General features: G+C 37.3%; 2 protein-coding genes across 2 annotated transcripts; both read right to left on the bottom strand.

Moving 5' to 3' along the window:
* Positions 1-4,398: 4,398 nt before the first annotated feature.
* On the bottom strand, positions 4,399-11,776 carry LOC107672578 (endothelial differentiation-related factor 1 homolog). Its single transcript, XM_016465827.1, has 5 exons — positions 11,578-11,776; positions 6,815-6,866; positions 6,576-6,736; positions 6,376-6,469; positions 4,399-4,719 (listed from the first exon to the last, which is right to left on the bottom strand). The coding sequence occupies exons 1-5, from the start codon at positions 11,650-11,652 to the stop codon at positions 4,658-4,660; spliced, it is 444 nt and encodes a 147-aa protein (XP_016321313.1). The 5' UTR covers positions 11,653-11,776; the 3' UTR covers positions 4,399-4,657.
* Positions 11,777-13,649: 1,873 nt separating this feature from the next.
* Positions 13,650-17,820, bottom strand: LOC107672533 (inactive phospholipid phosphatase 7-like). Its single transcript, XM_016465761.1, has 2 exons — positions 17,241-17,820; positions 13,650-14,836 (listed from the first exon to the last, which is right to left on the bottom strand). The coding sequence occupies exons 1-2, from the start codon at positions 17,710-17,712 to the stop codon at positions 14,448-14,450; spliced, it is 861 nt and encodes a 286-aa protein (XP_016321247.1). The 5' UTR covers positions 17,713-17,820; the 3' UTR covers positions 13,650-14,447.

The raw sequence follows: 17,820 nt of genomic DNA, 5'->3' as shown, positions 1-17,820 counted from the left end.
TCTCTTTCTTCTTTTGGCTGCAGTAATGCCACGCATTTGTGGCATTGGCAAGGTTTTATTTCATTTAACAGCCTTGAATTGAACTCTGAACCCCTCAAAATCATTGGATGTGATCTTGTTGCCTTACGTTTAGTTGGCACACTAAAATAAAGTAAAATGGGTCCGGTATAACTGATCAAGTTGAAGCCAATGTGTATAGAATTTTTAGATTTTTTTTTAATCATGAAAATACATCAAAAATCGTGATGTGAAGTGACTTCATTGGTTTTCTTCTTATATGTAGGATGCTTTTAATTATGTTTTGACTTTATTCATTATACCACTGTATTGCATTACATGCTCCTTGTGACTATAACTTACCTTGTCTCTAAGATAATTTTTGTTACAGCTCCTGTTCCTCAATTCCTCCAGCAGAGTCCAGTAAATACAACTGAGCTTCATGATGCAGACAGAGATATAAAGATACATAGGATATATAATTACAGATATAAATGTATATTCACTACTTATTCGTCAACTCTGTCTTGGGGTCTAAGTATTTTAGTTCTTTTTTATGAGAGAAAGAGAGAGAACATTTGTGTATTGCATGCCAATTTACAGTATATTTCTTAAACCTTTTTGAGCAGTTTATAACATGTAAATGTCATTCTTTCGAGTAAAATTTTAAAATCGGTAGCACTGCATATGTTAAGTTCAGCAAGTTAAAGCAAGTTGACAAGTATGTTTTGGCACAGATTTACATGGTAATATCTGATGTATAAGCTAATCTGAGATTTGGACACTGAGCCCCTCGTTTTTCGTAAATAAATCACAAAAACCCATAGGAGTGTCTTTTTACTATGTAGATATATTTATTTGAGTGCACTTGATGTTTCTATTTTTATTTATTTTGTATTTGTAGAAGACGTTAAAACGCAAGATTAGGATGGAAAATACTTTCTTGAGCAGTGTAATGTCAAGCTGTCAAAATGTGCCAGTTTAAGTCATTTAAATCTCGATTTAACAAACATTTTCACATTGGAGGCATCAAAGCTCCATAAAAGGAAATGTGAAAAATCGATACAACATACATAATACTTACAGCGTCTATTATTAGTGTATTACTGTATTATTAAGATTTCATATTTAATATAAAACAATGCATATAAATAAGTTTGTCACCATTTTGAGTGAAAAAAAAAAGTAATTCACATTACAAAATTGTAGAGGTTCATATATATATTAAACTACAAATCACTGGGCCACTCGTGTAATGCATAATGCAGTGTCAGATAGATTGATGGATACTTTCGTTATCTTTTTCCACGGAAAAACATTTTCACTAACTTGAATGAGGTAGTTTGTTCAATTGGGATATCCAGTAAAATAAAATACGTGCTCACTTTGAATCTGGGTTCAAATTAGGATAGTGGAGTTTTAGTACTCGTTAGTCAGTAACTATAATAAACAGGTGATGTTCCTCCATCTACACTGCTGTGGCACTGTATAAATGTTCAAAATACTGTATGATGCATTGTTCATGAATCTCAGTGTAAGCATGAACACCCGAGTGTCTGAACAATGACATGTGGATTGTGGACAGATCGCAGTTCTGTTGATGGACGGTAACAATCAAATGTGTGTGAAGCGAATTATCAGTCACGAGAAGAATACCACGATCACATAACAGCACAAATCCGGGATTGTCCAGTGCTATCGGAGTCTTTCAGTCTTGTTTTGTCCCGTACCACAACTGCCTGGTTGCCATACTGGCTGTACCACGAGCTCTGACTGCGGCTCAGGTAACTGGTCGGAGGCGCCTTCTCCAGCTCCTGCTGCTGCCGCCAAATCAGCAGCGACGTGTCCTTGAAGCGCAGCCGCGCGTAGCCCTCCGACATCGCCTTCTCGGCTAAAGGACAGCGCTCCGTCATCGCGAGTAAAGGTGAAGTGCGGGCATACGCCTTGTTAAATCTCTCAAGAGGGTGAACATCTCGTATGTCGTCTTGGCTTAGATCATGCCGTTAGAAAAATGTCCCGAAGCAGCAGGTTTGATGAAGCGAGAACAGCCTCTTCAAACGCTTGTCTTGCGCGTAATCAAAACGAGGCTTTGATGCTAACGTTAATCCTCTCTGCATTTTGTTGGCTGGCGAGGTTTCATGCAGTTGAAAATGAGCTGATAGTAGTTGAATTATATGAACAACATAGTTTTATGAGAACCTGCTCTTCTGTAGTATTCACATTTGATCAACAGTTCACGGGTTCGTGTAGTAATTCGAGGAAAAAACAGCGGCTAGTTAAACTCAGACGCCAGCGGCTGCCTGTGGCAGCAGCGTCCGCCTGAATGCGCGTCCGACTGCAAACCTGAAACGTTTAATGGTTCCGAGTGCAAGCTCATGTGCATAGATAATACAGCCGTGGCCAAAAGTTTTGAGAATGACAAATATTGATTTTCACAAAGTCTGCTGCTACAGTATTTTTAGATCTCTTTAGTAGTTGAATTATATGAACAACATAGTTTTATGAGAACCTGCTCTTCTGTAGTATTCACATTTGATCAACAGTTCACGGGTTCGTGTAGTAATTCGAGGAAAAAACAGCGGCTAGTTAAACTCAGACGCCAGCGGCTGCCTGTGGCAGCAGCGTCCGCCTGAATGCGCGTCCGACTGCAAACCTGAAACGTTTAATGGTTCCGAGTGCAAGCTCATGTGCATAGATAATACAGCCGTGGCCAAAAGTTTTGAGAATGACAAATATTGATTTTCACAAAGTCTGCTGCTACAGTATTTTTAGATCTCTTTGTCAGATGCTACTATGGTATACTGAAGTATAATTACAAGAATTTCATAAGTGTCAAAGGCTTTTATTGACAATCACAATAAGTTTATGCAAAGACTCGGTATTTGCAATGTTGACCCTTCTTTTTCAAGACCTCTGCAAGTCGCCCTGGCATGCTGTCAATCAACTTCTGGGCCACATCCTGACTGATGGCAGCGCATTCTTGCACAATCAATGCTTGGAGTTTGTCAGAATTTGTGGGTTTTTGTTTGTCCACCCGCCTCTTGAGGATTGACCACAAGTTCTCAATGGGATTAAGGTCTGGGGAGTTTCCTGACCATGGACACAACATTTTGATGTTTTGTTCCCCGAGGCACTTAGTTATCACTTTTGCCTTATGGCAAGGCGCTCCATCATGCTGGAAAAGGCATTGTTCATCACCAAACTGTTCTTGGAAGGTTGGGAGAAGTTGCTCTTGGAGGATGTTTTTGTACCATTCTTTATTCATGGCTGTGTTCTTAAGCAAAATTGTGAGCAGAGCCCACACCCTTGTCTGAGAAGCAACCCCACACATGAATGGTCTCAGGATGCTTTACTGTTGGCATGACACAGGACTGATGGTATCGCTCACCTTTTCTTCTCCGGACAAGCTTTATTCCGGATGCCCCAAACAATCAGAAAGGGGATTCATCAGAGAAAATGACTGTACCCCAGTCCTCAGCAGTCCAATCCCTGTACCTTTTGGAGAATTCAGTCTGTCCCCAATGCTTTTCCTGGAGAGAAGTGGGTTCTTTGCTGCCCTTCTTGACACCAGGCCGTCCTCCAAAAGTCTTGGCCTCACTGTGCGTGCAGATGCACTCGCACCTGCCTGCTGCCATTCCTGAGCAAGCTCTGCAATGTTGGTGCCCCGATCCTGCAGCCGAATCAACTTTAGGAGATGGTCCTGGCGCTTGCTGGACTTTCTTGGGTGCCCTGAAGCCCTATTCACAGCAATTGAACCTCTTCCCTTTAAGTTCTTGATTATCCGATAAATGATTGATTTAGTTGCAATCTTACTAGCAGCATTATCCTTGCCTGTGAATCCCTCTTTGTGCAAAGCAATGACTGCACGTGTTTCCTTGCAGGTAACCATAGTTAATAGAGGAAGATCAATGATTTCAAGCACCACCTTCCTTTTAAAGCTTCCAGTCTGTTATTCTAACTCAATCAGCATGACAGAGTGATCTCTAGCCTTGTCCTCATCAACACTCTCACCTGTGTTAATGAGAGAATCACTGACATGATGTCAGCTGGTCCTTTTGTGGCAAGGCTGAAATTCAGTGGAAATTTTTTTGGGATTAAGTTAATTTTCATGGCGAAGAGGGACTTTGCAATTAATTGCAATTCATCTGATCACTCTTCATAACATTCTGGAGTATATGCAAATTGCCATCACAAAAACTGAGGCAGCAGACTTTGTGAAAATTAATATTTGTCATTCTCAAAACTTTTGGCCTCGGCTGTACAACAAAGTTTGATATTATAACCAAACATTTAACATTAAACTGAGCATTTAACAAATCAGTACTTCCCAGTTCCCAGTACTCCAAATGATGAATTATTGAATTGCATTATCTGGAAACAAAGTGCAGAATCATTTAATCAGACATTAGAAATAAGTTTTTATTTCAAAGCAGTGAGCAAGCTGAAAAACAACTGATAATAATATTAATCCAAGTCTTCATCATCTGACATAAAACATTAGATAAAAAGCCTCTTGTGTAGGTGGCAATATGAACATGTCTGGTCCACCATTGAATTTAGAAAATATGATGTAATGCAGCAATTAATAAAGATTAACTGTAAAGACCATACAAGTACTGAAAGGTTTCAGTGAATGGTGGACCTTTCGAGGATTTTGTACTCATTTCTTCTTTGGGCCAGAATCAAGAGGCATCCCAATTTCCTTTCCACGCAACTTAAGGCCTATAAATGAAACAGAAAATATTTAAACAATGAGGAAAAACAAAGGCTACGAAATGAATTAAAATGTAATTTGTTCTGCGCAAAAGGAATGCAGTATTTTGTGTTTATTATGGTGCTGTCAATCGAAAAAAAAAAAAAAAATCTGAAATTAATCACGATTAATCCCACCTAACATTAAGGGTTTTACATATACTTTTGTAATACAATAATTTCACGTTCAATCTTCAAATTAATGTAGAAACAATATAAAGACGGTATGTTTTAAAAATATTTGTTTAATGACAGTTTTTTTATGACTGAAGACGAGTATCACTTATACCAATACTACTGATGTCTCTAGGAATTTTTTTTTTTTACCCCCTAATATTTATTGCGCTAATTTTGACAGCACTGGTTTATTATTATTATTATTATTATTATTTTAATATATTAAAAATAATACTAGTTCTTTTAACAAATGTTTAAATTTATTTATTTATTTTTAAGAAATTAATACTTTTATTGGACATTGATAATGTTACAACAAAAATTAAATAATTCAATATATAAACTAAAAAATTCACTTCAAATAAATGTTGTTTACAATGGTTTTCAACATTGATAAGAAATGTTTCACTAGCAGCAAATCAGCATATTAAAATGATTTCTGAAGGATCATGTGACACTGAAGACTGGAGTAATGATGCTGACAATTCAGCTTTGCCAACACAGAAAAAAAATTACATTTTACTGTATTAAAATAAAAAGAAAACATTTTAAACCAAAATAATATTTTACAATATTGCTGTGTTTTACTGTATTTTTCATGCAGCCTTAATGAGTATAAGAGACTTCTTTCAAAATGTTTTAAATAAATCATACTGACCCCACTGATTTTACTTTTTTTGTTCTACATAAATCTATAGAGAATCCATAAATAGACCACATGACAGGCCGAATACCTAATCAACTTTATCTTGGGATTCCAATTTTCAGACACTTGGTTGCAGAATATATTGCAAGTGACCCATAGGCCTACAAATAGGGCATTTCTACAATGACCCTGGTATTTAAAAATATGAGACACAGTTCATAGGCCAGGACACACCAAGCCGACTTCGAAAGCCTCATGTCGGCGGCATCTAGACCGAAAAGCTGTGCTTGAACACACCGCTCAGACTTCAGCCGACTGCAAACTAACACAGAGGAATTAACTGTCTATATCAGCAGCTATCAATAGTATATATTTGTCATTCAAAAGGAGAAACTGAGACAAGGGAATATGAGATATACACAGATATACGAAATGTAAACAAAGCAGCATTTGCTTACCATTTTGAATATCAGTTTTGTTGATAAATTTCTTCATTTAAGCGGCTCATGTTGTAATGAAAATATTTGCATATTGGAATGCTTGGGTTAAGATCATGTCAAATTAAATCTGCCTTCTGTCTGAGCATCCAATCAGAGTTCTCACTCGCGCCAACGCCGATTCAACATGTTGAATTCAACATGTTGAATCGGGCAAACTGCCGCCAGCTTGAGCATGATGAGATCGGACGTGTGGAACACACTAAAAAAAACTAGCCCAACGATGGCCTGACAGCTGACCGTCGGCTTGGTGTGTCCCAGGCTTATGGGATAGTGATGTATGGTTCAGCAAAATCAAAATCCTACCAATGGCTCGCTCAATCTTCCCCATGACTTGATTATTGGGGATGGCCTTCCCAGATTCATACTCTGCAATGATCTGTGGCTTCTCATTGATTTTCTGCAAGAAACACAATATTATATTTAAATAACTACACATGAACGGTGAAATTAAAGATGAATTTTGAATTGAATTGAATCATACAGTAAGTCTGGCAAATACTCACAGTAGCCAGATCTTTCTGGGTGAGGCCTTTATTCTGGCGGCCCTGCTGGATCACCTTCCCTACTTCCAGAGGCACTCTCTGGTGGCTGAGCTCCTCTGTCTCGCTGTCCAGCTTGGCTGTGTTCTTGGTCACAACATGCTGTTTGTTCTGTCCAGCAGCCCCTTCCAAAAAGAAATGATTCATTTAATTCCAGTTATAAAATACATTGATTATATAAGAAAAGGTTTTTATGTTCTTACATTTCTTAGAGGTTTCGACAGCATCTCCCTTCCTCTGAGCAGATATAATAGCCTGAAACAAAAGTACTGTTATTGTTAGGGCTCTGCAAATAACCAAATTCGATTTTCATGCACATCTCGTCAGTAAACAGGGTGTCCGCGGGGTCTTAAAAAGTATTAAAAGTTGATAAATCAATTTAGAGAAAATTAAGGCCCTTAAAAAGTATTAAAAAGTCTTAAATGCCATTTTCCAAGGTATTCAATTTTGTATCATCTTTTCATTATGTATATTTGTCGAATAGTGGGGTTCTGTGTATTTTATTTATGGAATCCTGCAAGATTTTACTTCATCTGTTACGGCGCTCACTGACTGACTGCGCCGCTGCATGATAGCGCGGGACTTGTTGATCCCTCTCACGCTGAATTTCTGACCATTACCGCATGCTCCCATCTGCTCCCGCGATTTTTGTGTCCGCTCCCACAATCATTCTAATATTGTATATAATTTTCGCGCATCAGGGCACTGCTATCAATATGTGGGGTATTTAAATCCCCTTTGAATGAGCGCTCGCAGTCGTAGTTCACTTTCACTTTCCATTTCGCGATCACGCGCGCACTGTGTAAAGGGAGCACATCCTACGATTTTTGAAATATTGCATAAATTACATTTGGTTGAAATGCTTGTACTGAAACATTTTGCATTCTACCTGTAATAAAACATTAAGTGCTAAATGTTTTGGGCCACACTAGTAGGAAGCATATTGAGCTGTGTTTATGATAAATGTGCATAACAGTGACTGTAAAATATGTATTTTAGGGATGGAAATGACATTTTTATATTTGGGACAGGGTAATTGCGCTACTTTGGGCTGTTTTTTTTTTACTGGCTTGGGCTTGGGATGCACAATTAAAATGATGTAATAGTTGTGATCATTATTTTACCTTCCATGATCATTCAGACACGACTGTCTGATCAGTCAGATGTTTGTCATGAGAAGTGTTCCACAAAACAACTATGGTTTGAGTTGATGTGACAAATACATCTTTTGAATATACTCTGTGATCTCATTGCCCCATTAGCTCGGAGAGCTTTATTTTCCCTCCTCAATAAGTTTTGTCAGTTGTTTTGTTTATTCTTGTTTCTTGGGTTGCATTGGTTAGTCACTCAATTAATCCTCTTGTGCTTCGTTCGCCACTTCTGAATTATGTTGTATTGATAAGGAGTTATCACAAAGTAAGTCTGTTTAGTTGCTCTATCTTACAATCAGTATATAGTAAATGTAAGTTAAAGTGTCGCCGATGTAACCGGTTAAAACTTGGAGTGGCGATGAGGTCTTAAAATTCAATATCGATTATTTTGGATATATATCAGGTACAGTACATGCCAAATTTTCTCAAGGAAAAAAAAAAAGTCTCAACTAAAATATACATGAGAGTCAGTTGGTACTACATTACTATAAGAATGAAGGTTAAAATTGACTGATTTGTTAAAATTACACTTAATGAAGTTTTAAAATAATAAAGTTACAATTACATAATAATATTTCTACAATTCGTTTTTTTTTTATATAAACAATGGTGGCTGTCATAAAAACTTGGATTGGATGGATTTATTGAAACAAATTAAACATTGAAGAACAGTAAAATGTATAATGAATATGTTATATGGTCCATATATTTAACAAAATGCCCCTCTCTACAGTTTATTTTTCTATCTGACTAATGAGTTTCTGGTCACCGAATATGTTTTTTCTGAGGTAAATTTGACGTTACGCGACATTGTTTACAAGCCGTTATATTGGCGTCTTTACGCGGCTGAAACACCGAGCGATTACTTGAGACAGGATACGGATCGTAAGTACTCTTTCTTTTAACTTGCCTTCGGATGTTTAGTCATGTTTATTTTGTGCTGAAACTGGTATTAATGTGGAGGAGATGATCAGTTCACATCTGTTGATCGAGGTGCTACAGTGATCTGTCACTCCACATTAAACAGCGCCAAAATTAGGGTTGGGCGATGTCTACCAAATTGGCATCGGACGATGTCTAGAGTGAAACACCACGATGGACGATTACATCGGTGAGTGGGGGCGGGATTTTCATCATCAGAAGTCTCCGCGCACACCGTCCGCGTGCAGCCCAATTTTTGTGACCGCATGGACGGTCCGCATACAACAGCGCAGGCATACTATGCATGTGTCGAGCTCGTCCGTCCGCGGTTGAGTATACTTTGAAAGCTGCGTGGACGCGGCTGTGCGCGAGACAGAACGCAGGGAATCACGATGCCGGCTCAACATCGTGATGTCTGTCAGCCATCGGTGATGAACGATGGCATCGTCTATAAGCCCAACCCTACAGGAAATATTAAACATGAACATATACATGGTTTTAGTATCAGAAATTGATTTGAATATACAACACAAGCCTCTGTTACTATATTGCTCTATGCTGTATTGAATTTAAAATCCTAGAAATAAAGCATGTCTTTAAGTCCGTACTGTATGTAGTCTGCGTTATTTCTCTGAATAAGTTATGATGTGTATATTTGTCCATGATTGAGCAACATCTATTTCAGACTCTTAAAATTGCTCAAATTCTATGGCGTTTTAATAGCATTACCATTTCCATAGGAGTAAAATGTCATGTTATGTATGCTTGATTAATTATTAATTTAACCAGCGTTTAAATCATTAAATGCTTCAAAATGAATGCTGTTGAAGAAATCATTATTGAAACATTTGCAGTTAGCCTACTGTACAAATAAAAACACTATAAGAAAATTACATAAACGGTGAATAACTGTACAAAGCGAATTAAAGGGTCATGAACTGCATCTTTTATTATTTTATAATGTTCTCTGAGGTTCACTTATAATGTTAGTGTGATTTTACATGAAAAAAAAAACAATTTAGAAGTAACAGGCTATTTTCTGGGCGCATTCAAGACTCGCAAACAAACGCCGACTGCTGTGATTGGCTAACAGTTTCGCTTATTAACATAACAGATGGACTTTGCTGTGACATACTCTGAAAACAACATGGGTCATTTACATTAAAAATGAATAAGCTCTTTGCTAATTTTACCCCATTATAATCTGCGATTCTGTCTACACTGAATGTGGCACGGATTGACAACAGATCCGACAGTAAACTGCTGTCCCGCTCCATTTCTGACATACATGCATTCTTCTGACCTGAAAGAGAAACTGATTCGCGACATGATACGACAGCGCTCGCGTCCGATGTAGATACAGTGTTAGGATCACAAGGAAGGCAATTCAAAGACTATTTTTTACAACTTACACAACAGTGTCTTGTAATCTTGTAATGTCATCTGTATGGTTGTGTTGATGGAGTAATCCTGTGTTTGCCTCTCTCTAGTATTTCCTCTCCCCCTACACTATTACGTCATAAAGTGGCACATTCCAAAACGAGTCATTTTCTGAGCTTGGTTTCAATAAAAGCTGTTTTTAAACTAACGAGAAAGTTTTGAAACTTACCGGATGTTTTATAGTACATTGACCTGTTATATGTCAAAAGATCAAGGGAAATTTGATTTATCAGTTCATGACCCCTTTAAGGTATGCATTTACAAAGCATAACCCTTTATTCCAGGGGTGGGCAAACATGGCCCTTCTAGGGCCAAGTTTGCCCACCCCTGCTTTATTCAGATTTCAGAATGAGCATTTTGTCATTTGTAATGCATATGTTGCGGATCTCATCCGTCTGATGTTCATCTGATATTTGCTATTGTAATGTATAAGGACGTAACTTTTTAATACACAGGGGAAATTCCTGACATTAAACAAATAGCCATTTACATGCTTAGGACGTTTGCATTGTAAGAATGTACAGTGAGACTTCAGATATAAAAACAATGACTTGTTAGGTGATGTTTTATCAATAAAATGGTATGATTTCCTATTAAAGGGGTCATATGACGTTGCTAAAAAGAACATTATGTTGTGTATTTGGTGTAATGAAACGACGAGACAAAAACATTAAAACCCATTACAAACGAGGCATTTGTTGCATCCAGTGGGGACATAATTACTGATTATAAGGACTTATACTTTCTTTTTATGCGTTGCGTTGCGTATCGCGCTGCGTAAACAAAACCATGTGAGTTTCGCTTTCACAACGAAACACACAGCGTCTCCACGACATGGCAGCGGTGGCAACAACAATACTACAGCGAGAATAAAAAATTACGCCTTCTTTCTTTGCGTGAACATTTGGGCAGCATTATGTAAATCTTCCCACATCTTGACGTAGACATGTGGGGGCGTGTTAGAACGAGCCGTTTTAGGTATAGGAGTGGTTGACTTAACTTTTATAAAGATTATCTCTTTGGATAATGAGACTATAGTCTTTGCAACTTTACAGATCTTCTTTATGCACCAAGAGCTTGTAACACTCCAAAGAGAAAGGAAAAATTTAATCGCATCATATGACCCCTTTAATTCAATAGACTCTATGGGAATTCTAGGGAATACCAATATGGCGGCGCGGTGGCTTCACGTTTATGACGTCACGAGCGATCCAGTTCTCTATTATAGATCAGTGCTTCCACCACGTTTCATGCCCTGGCTAATTCGACCAATGATACGATATTATTACTGCTGTATTTATCCTCAGATCGATGTTTGAAACCTTGAGACAAATTAAAGCCATTTTGCGCGTTATTTGAGGCGAAATATTTGAAAGCAGGTCACAGCAACAATGTGTTTGTCAAACGTGAACTAATAGCGTCAGCAAACTATGTAGCAGATGGTTGTGAAATACCTGCTTAGACTTCGACTGCGCAGCCGATCCCTTCTTCCTCAAAACTGTCACTGTATCCCAGTCACTCTCTGCCATGTTGTCGACAATTATTTGCAGAAGTGTTTGGTTTTTAGACAACAACGGACCGTTCAACTTCTCGGGCACGTCCCCTGCTCTTTATGCTTATATGCTAGTGAACTAAACCGGATATACGTCACGATGAGGCACACGTCAACAAGCCCCTTTAACGTGTATTAACGTGTATCGTATTGTGTGTATGTCTATTTAAAAAGGTGCAGAGAAAGCATACAATTGTGTTTTAATCTGTCTTATATTATAATAAACTGCGTTATGAATTATCAAAACTTTTAATTTGCCCTGCATGGCATCTGACGCAACAACATAAAGGAATGACAAAGTATTTATTTATTTATTTATTTGAGAATGGTCCAAAGTACATCTTATGCATCTAATTTTCTTAGAGCATCTTATTATTTATTTATTTATGTTTTTTTTTTTTATGCTCCTAAAACTTACTCTTTGTTTTCAGGTAACAATATGTTCTTTGTCTAGTTTCATGCTTAGTCAATAAAGTTTGGACTGAAAGATAAAAGGATTTAATTAAATTGTAAATTTGTAAGTTCAGGCAAATTTTATATTTAGATAAAGGTCCAATAAAATTTGTAATAATTATTTTAATACTTGCCAATTAATAGGGTTAAACTTAATGTAATCTTTAGTCGGAGGGTTTGATTTTGGCAAATGTCCTCTCTGTAAATAATAAGTTACAATAAAGCCTAATAATACAATAAATAAAGGCATGTCTGCTGTATTAATTAATGGAGTTGTATTTAACATCAATTTCTAACTTTTATAATTATTACTTTATGTTAATGTAAAATGTGCCTGAACCTACAAATTTACAATTTAATTGAATCCTTTTATCTTTATTTATTGACTAAACATCAAACTAGATAAAGAAAACAAAGAGTAGCCTAAGTTTTAAAACTGCAGGCCAGTGTAAAGTATATATAAATAGCATGTATTTTTGCATGTATGAATGTATGATTGATTGATTGATTTTAATTTATTTTTATGTATGCATTTATTTATTTGTTTATTTTCATTTGTGCTTTTTGGAAACAAATGATCAATTTTTCATCATGTGTCATGAGGTGTTTTGTGTAATGGTTCTTGTAATCGTAATGAACAATTGTATTTTTGTTCTACTGAATATTACTTTAATACCTTTAAGAATTTTGCTCAATCTGCAATGGAATTTTGCTCAAAGAAACTCTACGACCAGGATCTGTAGAGAAACAAGAGGTTTCCTCTTCCATTATACAATTATAATTATACATTCGTTACACTTCATGGGATTTTTCAATAGTGTATGAAGCTTATTAAACAAAAATCAACTCTGTCAGTAGTGAGCAGTATTTACATGTGTGTATGTATGTATGTAGGTCACAGGACCATTGCTGGGTTTCTAATAGTTGGTAGCATGAAGATGGACTGACCCCTGCTGGTATTTATAGACTGCTGAGTCAGGGTCAGGCACTGGCAGATCACTGCTATAAGCAAAAGAGGGTGCATGGGGAGACTGACATTGACAGCTGCTCAGATATTAAGCTACCATTTCAATAAAAGCTTCTGTAGCACATTTATGTAAAACAAGCATTATAAATACAATGCGTGTTTGTAGTATTTTTATCACATCAACTTTCAATAAAGTAATAAGACTTTCGTCGTCTCTCATTTACCATCTGTGGATGTTTACTCATCATAACAGCTTCTGAGATAATCTAGAGAATTTCTTGACATTTTTTAATGTTATAATGTACAAAGTTGGCATCATGTTCCATAAGCTGTGTTTAATTCATATCGCATCATCATATGATTATAGATACCCCTACAGTTGTAAGTATTAATCTCTGAATTTTCAGGCATGAAGAATCCAAAAAAAAAGTCAAATTATCACACACTAGCATACACACATATTCACAGTATATTTTAAGTTTACTCAAAATGAATAAACCCTGTTGATAAAAGATGATAACAGATGTACAACTTGTTAATTTATGTATCGTTTATGCTTTTTTTTCAATCTGTACAGCATTATAAGATGTTCGGTTTACAACAATCATGTATCAAATTCATGGAAGGGATTGATTTATTTCCAGAAGGCCCATACCATACATAACACTGCTGTGGAAATCATGCAAATTGGCACATCTGGGGCTTGCAGCGATTGGAATTAAACAACATACAATTTCATATAAACAATGTTGCAATTTTTGGTAAAAGTGAAAAATGTGCTTGAAATGTTCCGTTTGAATGCTTATTCAAGAGTACCATAAAATAACAGTACACCTGAATTTAAACAGTCTCAAATTATCCATGGTGGTTTCATTTGCAGCATTTTCTCAAATGCATTGTAAATAGTCTGAAAATTACATACAATTCCAAGAAAATAGATATCTGAAATGACTCATTACGCTGCTTGATAAAGTCCCTGAGCAAATGTTTCGCTCGCTTACTGTGATCAGTAAAATCCATCAGCCAATTGATATAAATCACACATACCAATTTGGCCTTCATCTCTGTCAGCAATAAAAAATACTTGTATCAGCATCCTTTCTTTTAAAGCGAAAGGAAAAACTGTGCACCTGACGCTTTTCCAAAGCGCTTCTCCAAACTTTATATTGCTTTGGCAGAAATGGAACAAGAAATGGTCAGATCAAGATTATGGATGTGTGCTGCTTAGGGTAATGTGTTAGAAAATGTTTCTATCACACACTTTTTAGAATAGATGTAGGGCAATTGACATGAATTGACAAAAAATAAAAACACACGGCGACTTTTGAAATCCTTCAAAAGACACATACTGATCAGTAGAGGGGGCTCCAGTTGAATGTTCCAATGGATATTAGAGTCTGACAAGTGTTGGAGGACAGCCACACCATCTCCACTAAATTGTAATGAAGGAATCCCAAAGCAAAGCCACATCCGACATCTGTCAGATGGTGACGACCCAGCAACACACGGGACATGCCAACTAGGACTGCCCATAACACAAGCAAAATACGCAGAGGAACTGCAAGCACCAAGTGTGCCAACAGGAATTTAGATACCATGGCTGCTCGGCTTGCATGGGCTGCTGGGAAAGAATAGATGTCCATGGCCAGGTAGTCAAGGAAACTGGGCGCCATTTCCCACGGCCCTTTGCGCTTCACCAACTTCTGCATGCCTGCTACAGTCATCACATCCAGTAAGAGTGCTGTAAAGCAATGATATTTACATTTACGTTATTAAAGCAAAATCAGACTCACAAGAATGTTTATGGCTGTGATTTGGCCACAAGTCATCACACCTGGGTGATCAGGATCTTGTATCAGCCTGAAGGGGTTTATTCTGAGATAACAACCGGCTGGATGTACATTATCCCGCTTATTATACGGCTACTTGCCACATAAGTAAATAATTAGACGCGAAATATTGATTTGAGTTGAAATATTTGAACGCAACGCTTCCGTGAAGACAGCAGTTGCGAGAAAGCGGCAAATTCAAACTAGACGGACATTTAAGGGAAACGGTGCAGACACAACATTTCACCACAAAAATAATTAAGGCAATAAAAGAATTAAGACGAAAATGTTTTAAAACCTTACCAGTTTGTTAGTTCTCTTATAATCCATTACAGCGTACAAAACAATCGTAGCAAAATGGCAGCAGCTGCGTTTGTATGAAACTGACATAATTAAATAATTGTACACCATTTTGAATCGAGTTTTAATATTTTATTAGCTAAACAAACGCAAAGCTTCCACCAAGAAAAAATAGTTCAAGCAAGAGTACAGCGCCGACTCCTGTTACCCGGATGAGCCTGTGTTATTAGCTTTTACCGGTTGTTATCGAGGGATAGCATACCTCGGAATGTCGCGACTGACCAATCAGAATCAAGTATTCCACAGAGCCGTGTAATAAACAGCTATAACACACTCGTGTGAGTGTAATATTGCTTTTATATAACAGTTCAAAGGATAAGCATGTAAATAAGTAAAGAAAAATCAAGGAATGCTCCAAAGACCCTCTACTTTCTTATGCCACGAATTCAAATCTGTTGTTGCTTGTTCAAAAGCTGTGTCCAATGTGTCTCCACTACTAATTTATAAATATCATGTTAGAACTAACGGAATAACTTGAGCCGTTTAGATTTTGCTCACGAAAATCTGCCAACAACTTAACGCTGTGATGTATTGAGGATTTCTATGGTATCCACAAACAGCAATTTATTGGATGTTCAATGACATCCAGGCTAAAATGTGATTGGTTATCAAAGCATATGTGATCCAAGCTAAGCTTTAAGCTTTCCCCAATGGCAGAGCTCAAGAGGTTGGTATCTTCCCATAATAATAGGAACATCTCTGGCAAGACTGATATTTCAATCTTTATATTTGACACATTCGCAGAGCGCAAGTTTGCAGTAATAAATGTAATCAAGCTTGAAATCGTGAATGCGATTAAACACTAAATAAAGATTTACAACAAAAAACGGACACAATCACTTAAGAGACATGCATTAAACCAATGGATTACTTTTACATTACAGTCATGAGCTTTTTGGAGCTTCAAAGTTTTGGTCACCATTCACTTGCATTGTATGGAGCTATTGTGATGAAATATTTGACTTCAAATCTTCATATGTGTACTGCAGAACAAATAAAGTCGTATACATCTGGGATGGCATGAGGGTGAGTAAATGATGAGAGAATATTCATTTTCGGGTTTCAGTTTCAATTCAGTTTCGTTAAAAGAAAGTAGTAAAGATAATAATTTCTAGAGTATAAATAAAAAGCTTTTCTGAGTGTAATGAGCTAGTCACATGCGTCTGTCAGTCAGAACACATATCCTTGTATTCCCTCATCCACTGACCTACAAACCCAACAGCATCCTCACAAGCTGATAAAAACCCTGAGTATGAGCACAATGTGGTTTCAAATTGATATCAAAATCATCTGTGCTTGACATACCTGATCACAATTACAACCTTACACATAGTCATTCGCATATTTTCATTCTGGTATGTACAGTGCATTGATTTTAACGTCATTTTAATTAAATAATTAATATGTAAACAGTGGGAGTGTGGGACACAAATGTACATCACATTTAAATCCTTGTACACCTTTCAGATAGAGCTTTACAAATAATGAGCAACAATATATAAGTGCAAATGACAAGTCTCGGTTAGCCTAACGCAGTACACGTAGCAAGGTGTGTGTGTGTATATATATATATATATATATATATATACACAAACAAAGAAAAACAAGTAGAATAGAAAGCTAGAGTTTTTTTTTTTTTTTTTTTTTTAAAAAAAAAAAAAAAAAAAAAAAAAAACGAGCATTATATTTAGGCTACCCAACACTGAAATTATCCTGAAATTATTTCTTTAAATTGTCCTAAATTATCCTAAAAATCAATATATAAAACGAGAATGTACTATTTCTGTCAGACACTCGGTCTATGGTGGTTGACAAGGAGCTATTTCTCAATCATAGTAGCATACGTGCGACCAAAATAGCTATGTTTATATTGCCACAGACTCTGATAACATTCGGACGCTCTCCAGAGAGCCAGTAGGCTATTTCACTCCTAGTCAGAAATGCGTTAAAGCTCACCTAGCAGCAAATTGACCAAAACCTCTTGACCCGCCAACGTGTTGCTTCTTGTAAGACACACAATTGTGCCGAAGATCCACGGGATGCCATGGCCAGTGAGCGCGAGCAGCTTGACCATAGAGCGCACGCTTCCCCACGACGACGTGGTGTGCGCACACACTCCGAGCCGTTTAGACATGCAGATATCAATGGCCAGAAGAGAGTTCATAGCGATGCCTTTGAATGACGGGTTTAGCTGCATGCAGTCTTCTTCTGGTAATTCCTTCCTCTCCTTATTGTTCTCGGGCGACTCGTGCTGCGCATTTGTGCCCGGCTGGTTTTGACTTTGCTGGTGTCTCTGCGACGGCCTCCGTGCAGTGCCGCGAGCTTCAGCGCTGCTGCTCTTCAAAGGCTGATTTAGAGACATAAACTCGGGTCTGTTCAGCGCATTGTTTCGCTCCCTTGCTCTGGATCGAGTCTGATTCGCAGGCATTTTGATTTTCTGCGGACCTTCCAGCTTAAATTAGTTTTACTGTCCAGTTCTTCACACAAAGAGACAGTGAACGGTCTATATCCATTCCCAGATCATGTCTTGCTCTGT

This window comes from Sinocyclocheilus anshuiensis, unplaced genomic scaffold (genome assembly GCF_001515605.1).
Source record: "Sinocyclocheilus anshuiensis isolate Anshui unplaced genomic scaffold, SAMN03320099.WGS_v1.1 scaffold176, whole genome shotgun sequence".
In the NCBI taxonomy this organism is placed as follows: Eukaryota; Metazoa; Chordata; class Actinopteri; order Cypriniformes; family Cyprinidae; genus Sinocyclocheilus; species Sinocyclocheilus anshuiensis.
This window is presented reverse-complemented; position numbering and strand designations above follow the sequence as displayed.

Coding starts and splice junctions, on each gene's coding strand:
- LOC107672578 (XM_016465827.1), bottom strand. CDS start 11,652: ATGGCAGAGAGTGACTGGGATACAGTGACAGTTTTGAGGAAGAAGGGA. Junction 6,737..6,814: donor TGTCGAAACCTCTAAGAAAT/GTAAGAACATAA, acceptor TCTTTTTGGAAG/GGGCTGCTGGACAGAACAAA. Junction 4,720..6,375: donor GAAGATTGAGCGAGCCATTG/GTAGGATTTTGA, acceptor TTTCATTTATAG/GCCTTAAGTTGCGTGGAAAG.
- LOC107672533 (XM_016465761.1), bottom strand. CDS start 17,712: ATGCCTGCGAATCAGACTCGATCCAGAGCAAGGGAGCGAAACAATGCG. Junction 14,837..17,240: donor TTTGGTCAATTTGCTGCTAG/GTGAGCTTTAAC, acceptor ATTGCTTTACAG/CACTCTTACTGGATGTGATG.